This window comes from Coccidioides posadasii, chromosome 3 (genome assembly GCF_018416015.2).
Source record: "Coccidioides posadasii str. Silveira chromosome 3, complete sequence".
Classification (NCBI taxonomy): Eukaryota; Fungi; Ascomycota; class Eurotiomycetes; order Onygenales; family Onygenaceae; genus Coccidioides; species Coccidioides posadasii.
Window position 1 is genome coordinate 419,254 of NC_089409.1, and position 17,495 is coordinate 436,748.

Here is a 17,495-nt window from a genome sequence, read left to right on the forward strand (position 1 = left end):
ACAGGGTCAGATGAATGAATCCTGTAAGTGTAGAATAACTCTACCGTGTCGCACGAAATCGCGTGCCAACTCCGACTTAGCGCTAAATGCGGGTTCCTGATTCTGATTCCTCCTCTCTGTCACTCATTTCTCGTGTAGTCTTCATAGTCACTGACTGCATAAGACTATAATGAATAATAATAATAATAATAAACCATTTCTCGCTCCCAGGCGCCTTCCCGAGGGTCATTATTCACACTGCCTTTTACTACTCATTGTCTAACAACTCCGATTATGGCCCGTATTTCCAAGTCGAAAGCTGCCAAGTTCAACGCCCATACCTTGCAGAAGTTGCGAGATGCTGTTGAAATTGATCCAGAAGTTGATTTGACGACGAAATTGCCATTGAGATATTCTACTCGTTTGACTAAGATGCGTCGCGTCGCCCAATCGGGTGCGTAGCCCTTTTGGTGTGCTGGTTGAGTCTTTCTTCTATCTCATATAATATCGGGAGATAATGTGCCGAAAGTCACCCCCTAAAGATGAAGATGAAGATATTCGAGCATTCCTTCGCGCATCAGACTCTGTCGAAGTTGTCTTTTCGTTGTCCGAAGCCGTACTGAATCTGCTAGGGGTACCAAGAAATACTGAATCTACGCCCAATGACCTCTCGGAGCGACTAGTCCATGTCGTACAGGCCGGCGAAATCATCTGGAAGGCCCCATTTGCTCGCCAAAAAATGGTCTTTAAATGTGGTCACAATATCGCCGTGAAGGCAGTACAGGGCATGGAGGATTATACTGAATACACGACTTTGAAATATATCCAATAGCATAAACCGAGTATTCCGGCACCAGACCCGCAAGGCGGGAGCAAGTTGCTAGTTTGTAAGTTCCATGGAGAATACCCAGACCAACCAATTTCTGCTTCTGTGTGTTGTTCCTTATATGGTTGCCAGCTGTCAAAACAGTATGGAAAGCCACCTTCAGTGCAAAGGCACAAAAAGCAGTCTTTTAATAGTTAATTTTTTTTCGATTGCACCTAGCTTAGCTCATCTCTCTACATTGCTCTCTTCATTCATCCCAGCATTATGTAAAGCAAATAGAAATAATTCGGCAGAACAGGTGGTCAGCTTTAGAAACCTGGTGGTAAAGAGCTATACATTATTATGACTATTAAAAAGCGCCTTTCAATCCTTTGTAGCTTAATCATAAGTAAGAGCAACGCATTGACTTGAATACCCCCATCATATCCAGTTTGACAGCGGGGCCGGGGTTATATAAAGTGCCGCCCTACATCTGCCGTTTTGCTTTCCTTTTTCTTGACACTGTTGGCTCTGATGTTTTGCGATTACATACAAGAACTTCCCCATGTTAAGCCTACCCAAGTTACGTGAATACTGTAAGCATGCTGTGAGATGCCAGTCACTTCTGATGATAATCCGATCATCAACAAGAAGATACTCCTTTTCGTTGTGGAAGGCGAGTTTGAGTTCGCTGTTGGCATCTGTTTCTAGAATCTCAACCAACTTCGTCCAGATGGCTTCTGCATTTTAGGATCCACAATATCAGCAATGGAAAGTATGTCCTGCCGCAAAGAGTTGTCCGCCCTCTCAAAATGTGCTACCATCTCTGAGTATGGGCTTCGCTCATGCCAACCTGGTGGGTCATTCAGACTGGGGAGGGACGTCGACATCAATCAAGTCGGACGCCATTGTTGATTGCCCATAGTACGAAGCTCTAGAAGGGGCACACATCAATCCAAGCTCTCCAGTCAACTCACATTCATGTACTGCCAAGTCAGTTCCCTGTAGTGGCAAATGCATCAGATTAGTCTGTGATCCAATTAAGGCACCAGACATATCTTGAATGGAGTCAGGCTCAGTGAGACCAGAGAGTGAGACACCGCACGAGGAGTCGGCCGGTAGCTTTCTCCATGAACTTCCTAATCGATGTTGTAGCTCCTGCCTAGCTGCCCCTTCCAAGGCATGGGTCAATTCAGCTATGAGCTTTTTGTAACGAAGATAAACTTTATTGTCCTGTAGGCGGTGGAACCCAGGATAAGTAGAGCTTCTGATGGCAAGCAGATGTATGTAGGGAATTTGGGTGAATGGCAAGGAATCTATCACACAGATAGCATGATTTCTTGCTTACACCAATAAACCAAAATGAGGGTGTCCGCTCCACACGAAGATCATAGAAACCCACAAGTTGCATCTCAGCATGGATGGCAAGGGCATCAGGACACTGATGTCGGAAGTGTGCTTCGGGATCTGTTCCGCCCCAGACTTGGGTAAGGCAAGAAACGTATCTACTCTGATTTTCTCCAACCAGGCGCTGGAGTGCCAAACCAAGAGACACATCACTTCTCTGCAGCGGGACCTTTGCTGGGGCTGCGATAGCATTGACTATCATTGGGTTGAAGAGACCCGGAAATTCGATAGCAAGCTGGATGAATGCCCTAGGTGCGATTCCATACTGCCCCAACTTGAAGATGATAGGAATCCATTTTGGGCAACGGATTGTGTCGGTTGAGAACGCGGCGTTGAGCAGTTCAAGGTAGTTATGCTTTACGTCCCGCGCCAACTTGATATAATGAGCTAGCAATTCCGGTTGAGGGACCCGATCAAGTCCGTCCATCCTAGCGATGCTATCGAGCCACGAAAGGAATTGCTCCATCTCGAACATTGAAACGTCCGGCAAAGGTCTTTTTTCACTCATTATTGGACTTCGGAGCGGGGACGCAGGATCATATTTTGATATACACGAAGGTCATCGACGTATATCCGAAGACGTGAAATATCCATCTTCACAATTTTTAACAAAATGTCGGCCTCTTTCTCCAGCCTTGTAGATTCTGAGCCAAAGTCAGTACGAGAATAGCAAAGAGCAGGATTGGACAATAAACCTCCACATGCGATGCTGCTTAGATCATTGATAATCGATTGCGCCTGGGAAAGTATGTCCGCACTAACGCTGCCATTACTTGCAATGCGAACGACTGTTCCTTCGGGTTGGGGATCTTCCATGCATGCCGCAGACACGCTGTCACCACCCTTGCAAGATATGGGAGCGAAGGAATCTAAGAACTTCCGTCTGAGAAACCCTTCTCTATCCTGCCCAAGCTCACTGTGATCCAGCGCTTGTGAAGCAGGTTCACCGCGGACGGGACCTAGGGCGTGGAGCAAGACAGCCGCTTCTACAAAGCAAGTTCGAGCTTTGCCGGTCACTGTCAATGAGGCCATTTTCTGTTGGTATTAGAATAGCTGTCTGTGATCCACATTTTCCGAGGTTCCTACACTCCCATGGTCGAACTACGAGAGCCAGGAGATGCGGGCCCGTCGACGTTGTAGGTGCGGTGGTGATTTCGTAAGCATGCTCTCTGGACGCGCAGATAGCGATCATGTCATTATAGGTATTTCTCTTGGTAATAAAGTTTGGGAGGAAGTAATTGAAAAAGGAAATTATTAACACGTCGGTAACAGTATAGAGGGCAAAAAGTGCCTAATGAAACAGCCCAGAAAGATGTACGCCCAAGCTAGCATATCTAGATTGGACAAGTTACTACCGCTGCATATAAATCGCATAGATGGAGCCCTATGCACACATAAATCAAAGAGACGCGGGGAAAAGGGGAAAAGAAGGAGGATCAAAGAAAAAATTGGTGCGTATGCCTATTCCTTCGGTCTTGGAGGTAAATAAGCGGGAAAACCAGCACGATCACACATCAACCTCTTTGATATTTGCCTTCCATTGATCGCTGTCTTTGCCTGCGAATCTTACCATCTCCAAAAGGCTGCTGTCTCTTTTTGTTTGGAGAAAGTCCTTGAAGTGGTGGCCTGCGGTTGGGGGCCAGGAGGCGAGAGCGCTCGAAGTCAATCAACATCACCCGCCGCCGCTCACGGTTCCATAGGATGTTCGGCTCACGCACGTCGCTGTGGTCCACCCCTTCCCGACAGATCTCCTCTAATGAACGGTCAATCTCCCCGTCCAGGTCCGGGACGTCCGACGGCACAGCCAGCTCCCCGCCCCACGACATCAGCAACATGTGCACGATCTCCACCCCAATGTCCAGCCAGGGCTCGACCAGCCAGATATTCCCCAGATACACTGGTACCACCCGCCCTTGAAGCCTTTCCAGCTGCTGATACATCAGGCCCTCGTGCTGTAGATCTGGCACATACACCGATATCGTCCCCTTGCCCACAAAAGTATACCCGTGCGACGCTAGTGTAATCCTAAACAGATTCCCTCTTGCACCTTGTTTCCACAGCGGATCGCAGTCCTGGTCCAGAGTCCGGTCCAGCTGTGCCTGCACAAGGCGCCTAAATGTCTTGACAGTTATCCTGTGCTGTCGACCATGGCCGCCAGCGCGATGGGCCGATACATTCGGGCAATCCTCATCCAAAGCCGTTCTCCGGACCAGCCCCAGCAGACATGCCTGCGTGCAGTACTTGCGGGTTTGATTTCTCGTCCGAGAAGATGTCGGGCTGTTAGTCGACGCCTCAACCAGCATCGGAGCCGTGCGGTTTGATCGAACAGGCGTCTCCTTGTCTCCTGATTCCGTCTCGGAAGATGAATCGTCATCTGAATGGGTATATGCCAAAGTCTCGTTCTCATTGCACCTGCTCCGTCCAGTAGGCCTCGCCCGTAGATTGAACGATCGGACAACGTTAGGGGGTTTGCCCTTGAACTCGGACGTCGGGGGGGTCTTGGGCCGCTTTGCGTTGTCCGGCGTCTCGGGTAAGATGGCCTCCCCACCAAGCGGCCACTTGGGAAGTTCTCGTCTCCATTTACGGCGCCAGTCTTGGCCCCGCCTTTCGGACGTGAATGCCAGCAGACTGAAAGAAAGCACCTGACCGACCGCCGTATGAAATGCATTCGTTTTTAGATCCTTGGCCGTAAGTTGCTCTTCATCGGGCATTATCAGATGGTAGAACATCGTCGTCGGATCGGCCTCCTCGATCCGAAGGAAGATAAACGCTTTCCCCGTGCTTAGATAGCTGTACTCCAGACCACTCTTGATCATGTAGTCAAAGACCTGCGTGACCACCGATCCCACCTTCCTGTCCGCGTCGTATTGCTTCCGCCTTTTCTTATCTCTCGGGATCCTGTACTCGCGAACCACCTCCCGCTCTAGATCCATCGGACGTAGTCCCATTTCAACATCTGTTCCTGGCAACTTGTGCGGCGCTTTATACTCGATCAAGTAGGAGAGGGTGTTCTTGTCCTCCATATCCTTGTAGACGCAGATCCGGTCTGCTGCCACAGGCCTCGACGTCTTCGCTTCCGTCGTAGATAACTCGTAAGCTTGTAGGCGTTGCTGAACCTCTTCAGCTTCTTCATCAAGGGTGTTGGGGTGATTCTCAAACTTCACCCCGCGTCCTAGCCCAAACCGTTCCGGGGCTCCTTCTACGTTGCTCAAAGCAGCAATGATGCTGCTAATAGGGGTTTCAACCGACAGTTGCTGATGGGGTCTCAAGTCATCTTCTGAAGCAAAGACTCTGTCGCAGAGCATCTGCCCCAGCTCCTCTAACGTCCGGCGTGAAGGGAAGAGCTTCGGCGATCCAGACTGAGAATGGAAGACCCCATAAACCTCATCAAAACGGCGCCGCTGGCCCTCCTCAAACCCCTCCCATGGCACTAGTCTCTTTGGATAGTACCTGCCCTTCGGTGACGTGACGGTTCCTTTAGTGGAGAGCGACCCGTCCAACTGAACCAAGAGGCTTTTGGACAAGTGTATGTGACACAGGTCCAAATACTCCTGGAACGTGGTTTTCGTCTGATCCCTCTCCTCCTCTGCCTTTTGCTTCTCCTCCTGTGCCTTTTGCTTCTCCTCCTCTGCCTTTTGCTTCTCCTCCTCTGCCTTTTGCTTCTCCTCCTGTGCCTTTTGCTTCTCCTCCTCTGCCTTTTGCTTCTCCTCCTCTGCCTTTTGCTTCTCCTCCTCTGCCTTTCGCTTCTCCTCCTCTGCCTTTTCGGCACGTCCTTCGGCTTCTCGTAGTCGGCGTTGGAGGTCTTCGAAATCTATTGCGGAGAGTGCCATTTTTACGAGACAAGGAATGTTTGGCTGACAACCCCGATAGTTAGTTAACTTAGATAACTTTGTTTGTTTGTTTGGAATAGATTCGTCATCAGGCTTTGTTTACCGCCAAGACCTGCCACCTGAGTCGTTCCGAGATCAAATCAACGAAATCAACAAGTTTAAAGCGTGGGTTTCTGGTTGGGTTGATTTGATTTGATCCGATTAGCTATGCGGGAAAAAGGTGTGAGAGAGTTGATCGGGGGACTACTAGTTAACCCGCCAGTCTCAATAACCAGCTTCTTGGGTGACTGAGAGTTCAACAATGCGTTGGGAAGCGGGGCGATCTCCTGGGGCCTAACAAACTAACTAGCAGAGGACGATCCTTGAGGAAAAAGCACGAGAATGGAACCACAAAATAAAAGCGAAAGTGGGGCATCTGATCTGAATCTGGTGAGATCTCGGAATTTCCAGAGAGGAGAAGAAAAGTAAGGAAGAGAGCAACCAGGCTGAATCTCTCTCTCTCTCTTAATTGTGTTCCGCCTGGTCTCTACTTACACTTTCTCCAACATGATCAGCCAACATCACACGTTGCTACACAACTTTTCGAGCTTCTTTCATAGTTCTACTATTCGCTATCTGCATACACATTACAATATGGACTTGCCAACCTGTGCGACATATACAGCCAAGTGCACTCCTGCTTTTATGAAATATAACTTATCTTGCTGATTACTGCTTCAAATGGTTACACTTAAAGTGCCTTGTGCAACTTTCACTGCAAGCACAGCCATTGAGCATTCAGGGCCTAACGGCCGGATTCTGGACAAAGAACCGCTTTCTTTTTGATAATCAGCTCAAACAAGCTGTTAGCTGGAAGTTGTCAATGTTGATATCCAATCTATTGTTTCATATACAAGCCCATTGATCAGCTTGCAATCTATGCCTCTACAGAGTAATTGTTATCACCACCGTACGTCCCCCAACAGGCGATAATTTGGGTACTGATTGTAGTATCAGGCCTACATTGCAGTCTTAAAATAGCCCACGATCTCTCTTGGGGACCATGGGTCATGTGTCGTCTCATTTTCAAAGCTGTCCTCTGCCTTTGAGACCACAGTGTGCAACATGGAACAGCTTGTAGGTGTATCTCCTATTTCGATTTTAAACGCCCGACTTAGGCCTCTTTGTTGGCTCATAACTGTCCTACGAGGCCGCCGCGTCCCCTTTTTATTTTTCCTCAGAGTATCTCTTCTAATCTTCTCTGAGCGATTTCATTTCCAGTTACCGCTCTCTCCTTTTGAACGTCGTCTGATTCCTGCTCAGCCCCCAAAGGGCCGAGCTGAGTCAAAATCATGTCTTTTGATTTTATCTTTCAATTGTTATACTTCGTTCTCGTCGCAGGAATCACAGAAGCCCAATCTCGTCCAGGGGGCAGTTGGGTCCTTCTAGAGCGCGTAAATGTCCCCGATGGATGGATTCAAGGACGAATTGTCGACCCTAGTACGATGTTCAGCATGAAAATCAACTTGAATACCGCGTCTCAAACTGAGGACCTGCATCAGAAAGTAATGGAAATCGGGACTCCCGGCCACGCTCGTTACGGACTCCACCTAAAACAGGAAGAAATTAACAGCCTTATGACTCCTAACGAGGTCGTCTTAAATGATGTTTTAAAGTGGATTCAAGACGGAGGGGTAGGACTGGAACATGTCAGGACTCGCGCGAATTGGATTGATATTGAATTAACCATTGGAGCTGCGTCGAAAATGCTGAACGCACGCTTCTATGAATACAAGGATGAGCGTACCGGGCTCACGAAAATTAGGACGACAGAATATTCCGCGCCAAAATCCGTGGCTCAGCATATTTTCTACATCTACCCCCTCATTCTGTTTACCAGAACGGCCGCGCAGAACAAACAGGTCGCCAGAAGCTTTTTGCAAGATTTGCCTTCGAGAGGCACTGTCTCCGCGGCCTGTCCGGAGGGGAATACACCTAACTGCCTTCGGGGCCTTTATAACCTTGGTAATATCACAGCGAAGGCCGGAAGCCGTAATAAGATTGCTGTGTCGGGATACCTTGACCAATATGCTCAATACAAGGACCTGGCGGCTTTTCTGCAAAAATTCGCTCCGCAAGCTGCCAGTGCTAATTTTTCCGTTAGTCTTGTCAAGGGTGGCCAGAATATACAAAACTCGACGCGCAACTCCATTGAGGCAAATCTTGACACCCAATATGCGGTCGCTCTAACGTACAACATGAAGGTCGACTTCGTTTCTGTCAAAGGACGCGGCCTCCTAAAGGAAGATCTCGATCAGCCTAATCAGTCCAAAAACCAAAATGAGCCTTACATGGACCAACTCGAATACCTAATGGGTCTCCCAGACAAGGACCTTCCCACCGTACTGACAACTTCATATGGAGAAACAGAGCAAAGCGTGCCAGAGCTCTATGCTCGAGCGACATGTAATGAATTCGCAAAGTTGACCGCAAGGGGCGTATCAATCATATTTAGCAGCGGAGACACCGGAGTGGGAAGTGCCTGCACAAGCAACGATGGCAAGAACAGGACCGTCTTCAACCCCATTTTCCCGGCTTCATGTCCATTTGTAACTGCGGTCGGCGGCACGCACTCTCGGAATCCAGAACGCGCAGTGGGATTCTCTGCTGGAGGGTTTTCAAACTACTTCAAGCGTCCAGGTTGGCAAGATGAAGCCGTTACGAAATATCTCTCCAATCTGGGCACCACATGGGAAGGATACTATAACCCGCTTGGTCGCGGGTTCCCAGACGTTGCAGCTCAAGCAGTCAAGTATCCAATCTACGAGAAAGGGTCCATAATAACGGCTGCGGGAACTAGGTATGTTGATTTGGCGACCGCATGTACGAAACCACAATCAGCCACCACTGACCAAAGCCACAGTGCCTCTGCGCCAACAATTGCCGCTATCATTGCTCACCTCAACGAAGTCCGTCTTTCTCAAGGGAAACCTGTCCTTGGCTTCCTTAACCCTTGGATTTACAGTACGGGTTTCAAAGGATTTACGGATATCACTCATGAAGGATCTATTGGATGCCTCGGGACATCGATGTACAGCAAGTTATCCACACGTTTAGTTCCCTATGCGAGCTGGAATGCAACCAAGGGATGGGATCCGGTGACGGGGTTTGGTACGCCAGACTTTAAAAAATTGGTGAAGTTGTTGCCCTAATGGAGCGCAAGAAATGATATCCAAGCATTGAAATACATCATGAATGGTTGTGCTCATCGGCCAGGTTGTTGCTGCTAACACAAGTCGCTTGCAAAATGACGCGACATGATCGTCAAAGACCTCAAAAATTTAACACAAACTTAATTGCAGCTTCAAAGGGGATGCTAAACGTTTTGCCAAATTTCGTTCACTGTAAATACCTGACTGATGAGGTGAGGCAACAATCCATTTTGTATGCATACCCCAAAAGCAGGAACCAATAGACATATCAACAACCACGATATCAGAAGAAGCAAGATAGCATGTTGAAAATCTCAAGGTGTTAATTACCTCGACCACCTGAGTATTAGCTCTATCATCCGTTCCATGCCGAATTTTCATTTTATCTAGGGCCTCACAGCAAACGTTGAGGGATACCATGTTGGACGAAATCAAGCGGAGAAATTCGGTAGAAATCCCATCATGTGGTATTGCTAGAAGTTTGCTGGTAGAAACACATGTACCCCCATCAGCACAGTTTTGTCATGGATTAGACTGGTTGCCAGTGGCCTGGACATCACGTACCCCTAAGGTAGAAGGTCACAATTGTGGCCAAAGGGGAAACCAACGTATCATGTGGGATTAGGCCCGGAAGAGAAAGGGAGAGAGATAAGGGATGATAAATGCGCTGTTAGAGAGCCTTTCTTGCATCTTAATGTTTTGCATCCAAGGTTTCTAGGAATGCAAACATACTTCATTCATCTAGCAATGGAAGATAGCAGTGACAGCAAATCAAATGAGGCTGTGCGATTCCACATCATACGGTTCCAGTGGTAAACGCGCTTTTGAAGGGAATGGTAACCCAAGAATGCGGCAATGGTGGGCAACAAAACATATCCCTCATTGAGCTGCTGAAGGGCATAGAACAGAGGACAGTGAAACCAAAGAATGCACAGAGGGGCAGAGGGGTGGTAAGAAGGGGAAGAAGAAAAATCAAAAGCGCAGAAGAGTTCAAAATTGATTTCACATACAGATCTGGGGAAGTAATCTCAATATTGTCATTACGATCGAAATTCCCCCCCCCCCCCTCCTACCAAAACAAACACACACATAACTAGCCCATCTCTGCTCGCTTGAGAGGGAACTGATTCAGCTCTTGTCTGGGATGTTGATTCTCTCGCCGTTCTCCGTTGCCTCTTGGAGAGCAGGAGGGTGTTGGGAAGAAAATGTTGTCTTGCGCAGTCGCTACAGATAACCCGCACATCTCTCAATCCTTGGGGTTAACCAAAGGAGCAGGAGTCGGGTGCATAGGAAGAAAATAGTTCTTCGAAGTCTACCGTCAAGTTACCGAACCTGCAGGGGTTTGAGAACGGCTCATACTTGATCAGGTCCCTGTCTATGATGGCAGATGGTCGTCGCTGATGTTGTAGTTGGCGTGATGAGTTTGTTAAGGTTCCAAGACAACATGCAAGATCCCTCTTGATGTATAAAAACTCTTTGTACTGAGTTTCATATATATGCCATCAACTTGGAATCAAAAAGGCTACTTACTATATTTTACTTACCTGCTTTAAAAGTGCCCATCTCACTAAGGTGAGCTCTCTGCTTCAGCCACCACAAGAGTAACTATCAATGCTGAATCTCCGCAAAATTACAACTTAAATTTTTGTCAGTGGGGGTATCTTTTCGCGGGATAACATTATTGTTCAAGGAGCTGCTTTATCGCTCGGTATTTTTTCGGTGTTCCCGCCGGAGTTAGTTAATTAACTGACCGAAGCCGGCGCTTTGTGCGACTCGGAGTCCTAAAGCTCGCTTCAACTAGGGATATCATTCCTTTTTCTTTTTTTTTTTTTTTTTTTTTTTTTTTTTTTTTTCTCCCTGGGAAGTGCATCCACTTTGGATGCGATATGAAAAGCGTCCTTGCAAGGACAGAGTTGAACCGGTCTACGGAGTAGTGGAGTAGGAATCTTTGCCTAGGATCGACCAATATCGGTTTTGATTGTAATAGGTAATGCAACTAAGCTATCAATCAACAAGCACAGAGCGACTAAGCATGTCAGTAACTATCCACATGGACACATGGATGGATATATGTTGTAAGGGAGCACGGCATGCACTTCCGTTGATGGACCGGGCTGGCTACCATCACGTTCGACGTCCTCCGTCCAATCCGATTCCAGTTCATGGGTTTGATCGGGGTGGAGAGCATTTGTGAAATGTGTGACGGTGGACTCGCGCGGCATGAGCAACAGCATGCCAAGGGACCCGTCCGCCGGCATGACAACGGCCACTGTTGAACGGCGTGGGTAACCTGGCCGCTGAATGGTCCATTGTTATCCTCGACGTCGTACGGAGTCGAGGAAAGGTCCGGAGTCCAGGGACTCAAGAAGTAACTGCATCGAAATGAGGTAAACCGTAAGGTTCTCGGGGATGTAACTGCCTCTCTACTAACGGGCTAGGGGACATTGTGACGAAGTACACATGCTGGGATGCTGAGTCGCTGAAACTGCTGCTGGATATTTGAGGAGGAAGAGACTCCTGCCAGCAAAGTTGCATGGGAGCATCTCAGTCTCTGACGAGTTTCGCAGGTTGGTGACCTGAGGGAAAAGTAGCTCATGTATCAACTACTTAGTGAGTTACATCTTCCCCGGCATGTTTGAAGAATGGGTACGGAGTACATTCTGCCGCGGTTCACGCTACAGGTCGCGATGACAGTGAACTGGCAGCCCTTCAGTCAGAACCCACGACTGGGGAGCGGCTAAAAATAGTTAGATCCCAAGCATCAAAATAGCTGTCCAATCACCACAGGACCGGTGCGCCCATCACGTTCCGGCAGAGCCGACACAAAACCTCCCTGTCAGGGCTGAGGCAGAGGGCGTTCCATTTAACAGGGCAGCCAACCACCCACTCGGCTGAATAGAACCCAAGCAGAATTCAATAGCAAAAGGGGGGAAGCTGGAGCTGGAATAATAGTTGGCTAATCAGGGTCTTTGGATGTCTCGAAGTCCGGCCCGGCGAGCAGTGGGAAGTCTCCCCAAACTTCGGCTGTTCCATTCCATGGTTTCTCTCATTGAGCAACGGACAGCTGTTCAACGCACGCCACAGGCGCTGGACAGAGACGATGTGTTTGGATCTCCGACCGAACCTGAGATAAAAAGACACGCAGAGAGTCCCCTGGGCGACATCGAGACCTGTCCGACCACGGCCAGCGCTATCCTGTTGAGAAGAGTTCATACAATCCCACCTCGATCAAATAAATAAAATAAACTCACAATTCCCCCTGTCTCCCCCCACATCTGCTGGAAAAATAAAGAATAATGCGCTGTGGAAGAGGCGGATTTTAATTTTTTGTGAACCGCGCTCCGCTCCATCGCTAGTTCGCCATCACCGCCCCGTGGAACCCAGTTTTGGATTAGAACCAACATTTGGCCCAACACCGGCCTCCGAAAAGCCCAGGATAAATGTCGCCCTTTGTGCCTCCCTCTCCACTCTCCATCTCGCACACTCCCTCCCACCCCGATCCGCATCCCCAACGACGACAACTGCCCTCTTCTTCCGCCGCTCAAGAGCACGGCGACGCCGCCAGCTGCGGGGAAGCCTCGGCCGTTTCGCGACAGTCCCCGGAAGCCGGCAGCAGGGCGATCCATCGAGGTTCTGCCCTCAATCTGACGCCAATAATTCCCACAGACCCCCAAATGACCGACCACGGACGCTCGTCCACAGACGAGGCTCCCGCAGACCTCTTGCCCTCTCTAGAACCGTCTGTCTCCCGCGAATCTCGCACAATCGCGTCGCTTCCGGCGTCTCCGTTCCAGCACATCCCTCACCGACCGGCTCCCATATCGTCCCGTAACCACCACCACCACCAGAGTGCCAAATCCATCGATGGCATCCCCCGACAGACTCTGATGAAAGCGCTCGCGTCGCAGGCCTCCTCGTCGGCCGAATCGCCCTCCCTCTCTATCGCAACTTCGTTGGCCGAAATGCTCAGCCCAACCAGTAACGCCGGATCCGATCAACAAACTGGTGACACGAGGTTACACCGACAGCTTTCAGCAGCTCTATCAGCAAAGCCACTTACCTTCTCCGATGGAGACACCCCCTCAACTGCCCGGTTTCCCCTGAAATCTCCCTGCTATTATCACCAGCGATTCGATGGAGCGGTTAACATACAAAGAGTGCTGGAGGAGATCGCTGCGGACGAATGGATGTCTCATTCAAGGCTGATGCAGACGGCCACGGGTGTCCGTGAGGTGTCAAAGCAGCTCCAGCGGCGTCCTATCAAGGTCGCTGTGAAGAATGTGATGATCGTCACAAAGGCTCGGGATAACGGACTGGTTTATCTAACGAGAGAACTTGCTGAATGGTTGCTCAGCACCCCCAGATACGGCAGCGACCTCGGCGTCAATGTCTACGTCGATTCAAAGCTGCGCAGGTCAGCGCGGTTTGATGCCCCAGGCCTGCTTCGGAAAGAACCTCGTTTCGAATCGATGTTGAAGTACTGGACGCCAGACCTGTGCTGGACATCTCCAGAGACGTTCGACCTGGTGATCACGCTGGGCGGCGACGGAACCGTGCTTTTCACGTCTTGGCTCTTCCAGCGAATTGTTCCTCCAATTCTAGCATTTTCTCTCGGGAGCCTCGGCTTTTTGACGAACTTCGAGTTTTCGAAATATAAAGAACATCTCAACCACATTATGGGAGATGTCGGCATGCGCGTGAATCTTCGCATGAGATTCACGTGTACCGTCTACCGTGCAGACCACAGTAATAAACATAGGCCTGGCGCTGTCGAGGAAGGAGAACAGTTCGAGGTTGTAAATGAGCTCGTTATCGACCGTGGACCTTCTCCATATGTCTCTAATTTAGAAGTATACGGCGATGACGAGCTCTTGACTATCGTCCAGGCGGACGGATGCATCCTGTCTACACCCACAGGTAGGTACAATTTCCCACGAGCTTTACTTCCATCTTTTCGCTAACGAAATTTCAGGCTCAACTGCATACTCACTCTCAGCTGGTGGATCTCTGATCCATCCCTCTATCCCTGCCATTCTCCTCACACCCATCTGCCCACATACACTTTCATTCCGCCCCATGGTCCTCTCCGACACTCTTCTCCTCCGTATTGCTATCCCACCAGGCTCTCGCTCCACAGCATACTGTTCCTTCGACGGCAAAGGACGTATTGAGCTATGCCCGGGTGACTATGTCACCCTCGAAGCTAGTCAATACCCATTCCCCACCGTTGTCTCCGGTGGTGGCGAATGGTTCGAGAGCGTACGACGTACCCTATGCTGGAACGTGAGGGGCGCCGTACAAAAGGGGTGGAGTAGCAAATCCCATCGGCCAGAGGGAGAACAGATGGGACTCGACCCGATGGGCACCCCAAGAGGGCAAGCTCCTGAAGCGGTAGCTGACGAACAAGACGATGAAGAGGAAAAATGGGACATCGACACTGACAGCTACACCGACTTCGGCCAGGGGACGGACAGTGGGCTGGGTCCCAGCGAGTGCGGGGATAGTCCTGGCACGACGAGTCCCCTAAAGAGAGTGATGAGTTTGTTGAATATGTGACATGACCCCCTTTCATTCTTTCTGTTTGTAGGTCCGGAAGTACGGCTTGACCCGGCTGGTCTACTCATCCTGCTATAGATTTCTTTATTATTTAACCCTCATGTTGTGCATATATACCAGCCCCACCAGATAAATACAGTTCATACATGGGCACCATACATGTTTCTTTCGCTTTTCTTAAATATGCCCCCCCCTTCTTGCCTGTGGCCTGTGTTATGCGTTGCTTCACATTCTCGGCACGAGAGAATTTTCGGGCTCTGGATATTGGCGATTTGGCCGATCACGACTCTCTTTATTTTGGCTTGACTTCCGCGTCTATACTCTAGAAGTGTGATAATACCGAGAAGGCATTCCGTTTCGGGAGTGCACAGAATCAACGAACTTTGCATCAACTGCATATCTGTACCCCTGAGTTCTCTTCATCAGGTTTTGTGAGGGCAGCTTGCTGTTCCGACGTGATAAACTCCCACTCGTTTGCCTTAACGTCGCGAAGACCTGCCAAGACGTCCCGACCGGCGGCTGCTGCCTGGATCGTCGGGCCAACAGCAGCTCATCCCAGCAAGCAGAGTCGCGAATGACGGCAGACTTGCAACTTTCCGTCTGCTTCGGGGCCCGCCGCGAAAACCGATCCCAACATGAAGCGAGGAGCATAAAAGGAGCTCAGGATCTCCTCAAGGGACTGATTCCAAGGGAATCCAGAATTCAACCACTCCGCTGTGTCGTTGGCAAAGTTTCAAGAGGTCAACCTATCCATCAACTCTAGTACATATACTCCGGGCAGTTAGGTCGGGAGCTCTTGAGGTTGCTACGTCAAGTCCAAAAAGATCCCGGCTCTCCGTGATCGAACTACCGACTAACCCAAACACAGCGGAATTCAATCGCCAAAGCCATGACTAACTTCGCCTCCCCCATCGCCGCAAATGTCTTTGGAACCATCTTCGTCTTCTTCGGCATCAACGCCGTCCTTCGCCCCGCCAACGCCCTCACCTTCTTCGAATTCACACCTCCTTCATCTCTGCAGGACAAAAAGATGGTCAACAGCCTAATGGCCGTCTACGGCGTGCGAGATATCTTTATGGGCGTGGCGATGTACTCGGCTTCGTATTTTGGAAACAATCAGGTCCTGGGCTGGATTTTGATTGCGGCGAGTGGGGTTGCGTTCGCCGATGGGATTGTGTGTTGGGGTCATGGCAAGGGGCATTGGAATCATTGGGGATATGCACCGATGCTGACGACAGTTGGGGCGCTGTTGCTTCGTCTTTAGGGTGGAATAGGAATGGGTGAGATAGTTTCCTCTAAATGAGTATATGTGCTCTATATGCTAATAAGTAATGTGTAATGGCAACTGACATGTGTCATTATTAACTCATATGCATGTATTCATAAACTTGACTGCGACTTAACATGCTTTTCCTTCACTAAGCCATTGTCAAGCAAACGATTAACAGCAGCTCAATCATCGTCAATCAGATTGCCCCCAGCCCTTTCGCGTTGGATTTATCGAAGTCCTGACATGTCATTATTCCACTGCTGTCTTCTTTTTGCTATATCAACCTAATTTTCCACTGCGGGTACCCATCTGCAAGCTGGGGTCATTTTTCTGCATCAAATCTGTATCCCTTCCCCCTCTTTCCCTCTTTTTTTTTTTTTTTTTTTTTTTTTTTTTTTTGTGCTTTTCCCTTCTGATTGTGTCTAATAGAACCATACTCATCCAAAACATCCAGCTCAGGGGGAAGGCAGATGTTTCTATTTCTCACAAAGACAATATTCACGGCTTCACGCAAAGGTAGCATAAAAGGGCTAATTGGATGGCAAAATCAGGATTCGTTTCAAGTACTTGTTTCTAGAAGGTAGGGAGGTTTTTCGCCGCAATCCGGGCATGTCCCATCTGAAGAAGAGCCCATGTCCCACAGGGTCAAAGTTTTTAATCCATGACAGCCCCTGCAAACCCACGCCGTTCCGAGCAAGCTACCCCCAAACTGGAAAGGTTTTCCCGGCTGATACAAGCTATAAAGTACGCCGCACGACATGCAAAAGCGCTTGGACCTCTCGGAGACGATGCTATAGCCTAGTTTTCCGCGTTTACCCTTCATCATGGCGTTGGAGAATTCGGATGCCGAGCGCAGTCTGAGACAAATGTAACAGGCGAAGAAGTCACGATTGGGAGTTGCCTGTTTCAAGTGATCGTCGTCAAAAGCAGCTCCATTATACACTGGCCACATCTCTATCTCGAGGAGGTCTGTCATGGCGTATGGTTTTTTGGAATGGCAATATATATCGCTGATAGGTCGCGTAGGGAGGTTGACTTTAGCATAGAGCTCTCGACAGGTAAGAGTGAGAGCAAGACATGATGCGTAACCGAGGTTGCTTGAGATCTGATCGAGAACTTCTTTGGGCAGGTTAGGGAGTTGTGTTCTGCGAGTTGCCATGGCTTGAAATTGAGAGCGTAGTTCAAGATAAAAGCAAAATGGAGCAGGAAATTTCAGCGAAAGGTGACTTTGACGGTATTTTCTCCTGATGGGACAGCTACGTGGCGGCTCTCCTCATTTATGTGCGAGTCGATATGATATAGAGTTGTTCCAAAAAAAAAAAAAAAAAAAAAAAAAAAGGAAAAAAAGGCCTGCTAGAGCAGGAGTCTACTACGCAATGTTGCATCAAGTTACACAGCTAAAGATGGAGATCCCCGTGTTGGGTGCATGCTAGATGTCATGAGCTATGGATGTGAAC

The 17,495-nt window shown here is 49.1% G+C and overlaps 7 protein-coding genes across 7 annotated transcripts; 4 read left to right on the top strand and 3 right to left on the bottom strand.

The window, feature by feature from the left end:
• Window positions 1–132: 132 nt before the first annotated feature.
• Window positions 133–811, top strand: D8B26_005041 (uncharacterized protein; the record flags this gene model as incomplete). Its single annotated transcript, XM_066124688.1, has 2 exons — window positions 133–433; window positions 522–811. The coding sequence occupies exons 1-2, from the start codon at window positions 274–276 to the stop codon at window positions 809–811; spliced, it is 450 nt and encodes a 149-aa protein (XP_065980769.1). The 5' UTR covers window positions 133–273.
• Window positions 812–1,645: 834 nt separating this feature from the next.
• On the bottom strand, window positions 1,646–2,657 carry D8B26_005042 (uncharacterized protein; the record flags this gene model as incomplete). The annotated part of the gene is made up of 2 exons (XM_066124689.1): window positions 1,646–2,017; window positions 2,133–2,657. The coding sequence occupies 2 exons, from the start codon at window positions 2,655–2,657 to the stop codon at window positions 1,646–1,648; spliced, it is 897 nt and encodes a 298-aa protein (XP_065980770.1).
• Window positions 2,658–2,698: 41 nt separating this feature from the next.
• On the bottom strand, window positions 2,699–3,223 carry D8B26_005043 (uncharacterized protein; the record flags this gene model as incomplete). Its single annotated transcript, XM_066124690.1, has 1 exon — window positions 2,699–3,223. The coding sequence occupies one exon, from the start codon at window positions 3,221–3,223 to the stop codon at window positions 2,699–2,701; it is 525 nt and encodes a 174-aa protein (XP_065980771.1).
• A 193-nt stretch (window positions 3,224–3,416) lies between these two features.
• D8B26_005044 (uncharacterized protein) lies at window positions 3,417–6,162 on the bottom strand. Its single transcript, XM_066124691.1, has 2 exons — window positions 6,125–6,162; window positions 3,417–6,045 (listed from the first exon to the last, which is right to left on the bottom strand). Exon 2 carries the CDS (start codon window positions 6,019–6,021, stop codon window positions 3,706–3,708), a length of 2,316 nt encoding a protein of 771 aa, XP_065980772.1. The 5' UTR covers window positions 6,022–6,045; window positions 6,125–6,162; the 3' UTR covers window positions 3,417–3,705.
• A 1,190-nt stretch (window positions 6,163–7,352) lies between these two features.
• On the top strand, window positions 7,353–10,800 carry D8B26_005045 (uncharacterized protein; the record flags this gene model as incomplete). The annotated part of the gene is made up of 2 exons (XM_003066708.2): window positions 7,353–8,860; window positions 8,924–10,800. The coding sequence occupies 2 exons, from the start codon at window positions 7,353–7,355 to the stop codon at window positions 9,210–9,212; spliced, it is 1,797 nt and encodes a 598-aa protein (XP_003066754.2). The 3' UTR covers window positions 9,213–10,800.
• A 1,806-nt stretch (window positions 10,801–12,606) lies between these two features.
• Window positions 12,607–15,178, top strand: UTR1 (NAD(+) kinase). The gene is made up of 2 exons (XM_003066707.2): window positions 12,607–14,129; window positions 14,185–15,178. Exons 1-2 carry the CDS (start codon window positions 12,653–12,655, stop codon window positions 14,766–14,768), a joined length of 2,061 nt encoding a protein of 686 aa, XP_003066753.2. The 5' UTR covers window positions 12,607–12,652; the 3' UTR covers window positions 14,769–15,178.
• Window positions 15,179–15,657: 479 nt separating this feature from the next.
• Window positions 15,658–16,429, top strand: D8B26_005047 (uncharacterized protein; the record flags this gene model as incomplete). Its single annotated transcript, XM_066124692.1, has 1 exon — window positions 15,658–16,429. The coding sequence occupies one exon, from the start codon at window positions 15,658–15,660 to the stop codon at window positions 16,030–16,032; it is 375 nt and encodes a 124-aa protein (XP_065980773.1). The 3' UTR covers window positions 16,033–16,429.
• Window positions 16,430–17,495: the final 1,066 nt, after the last annotated feature.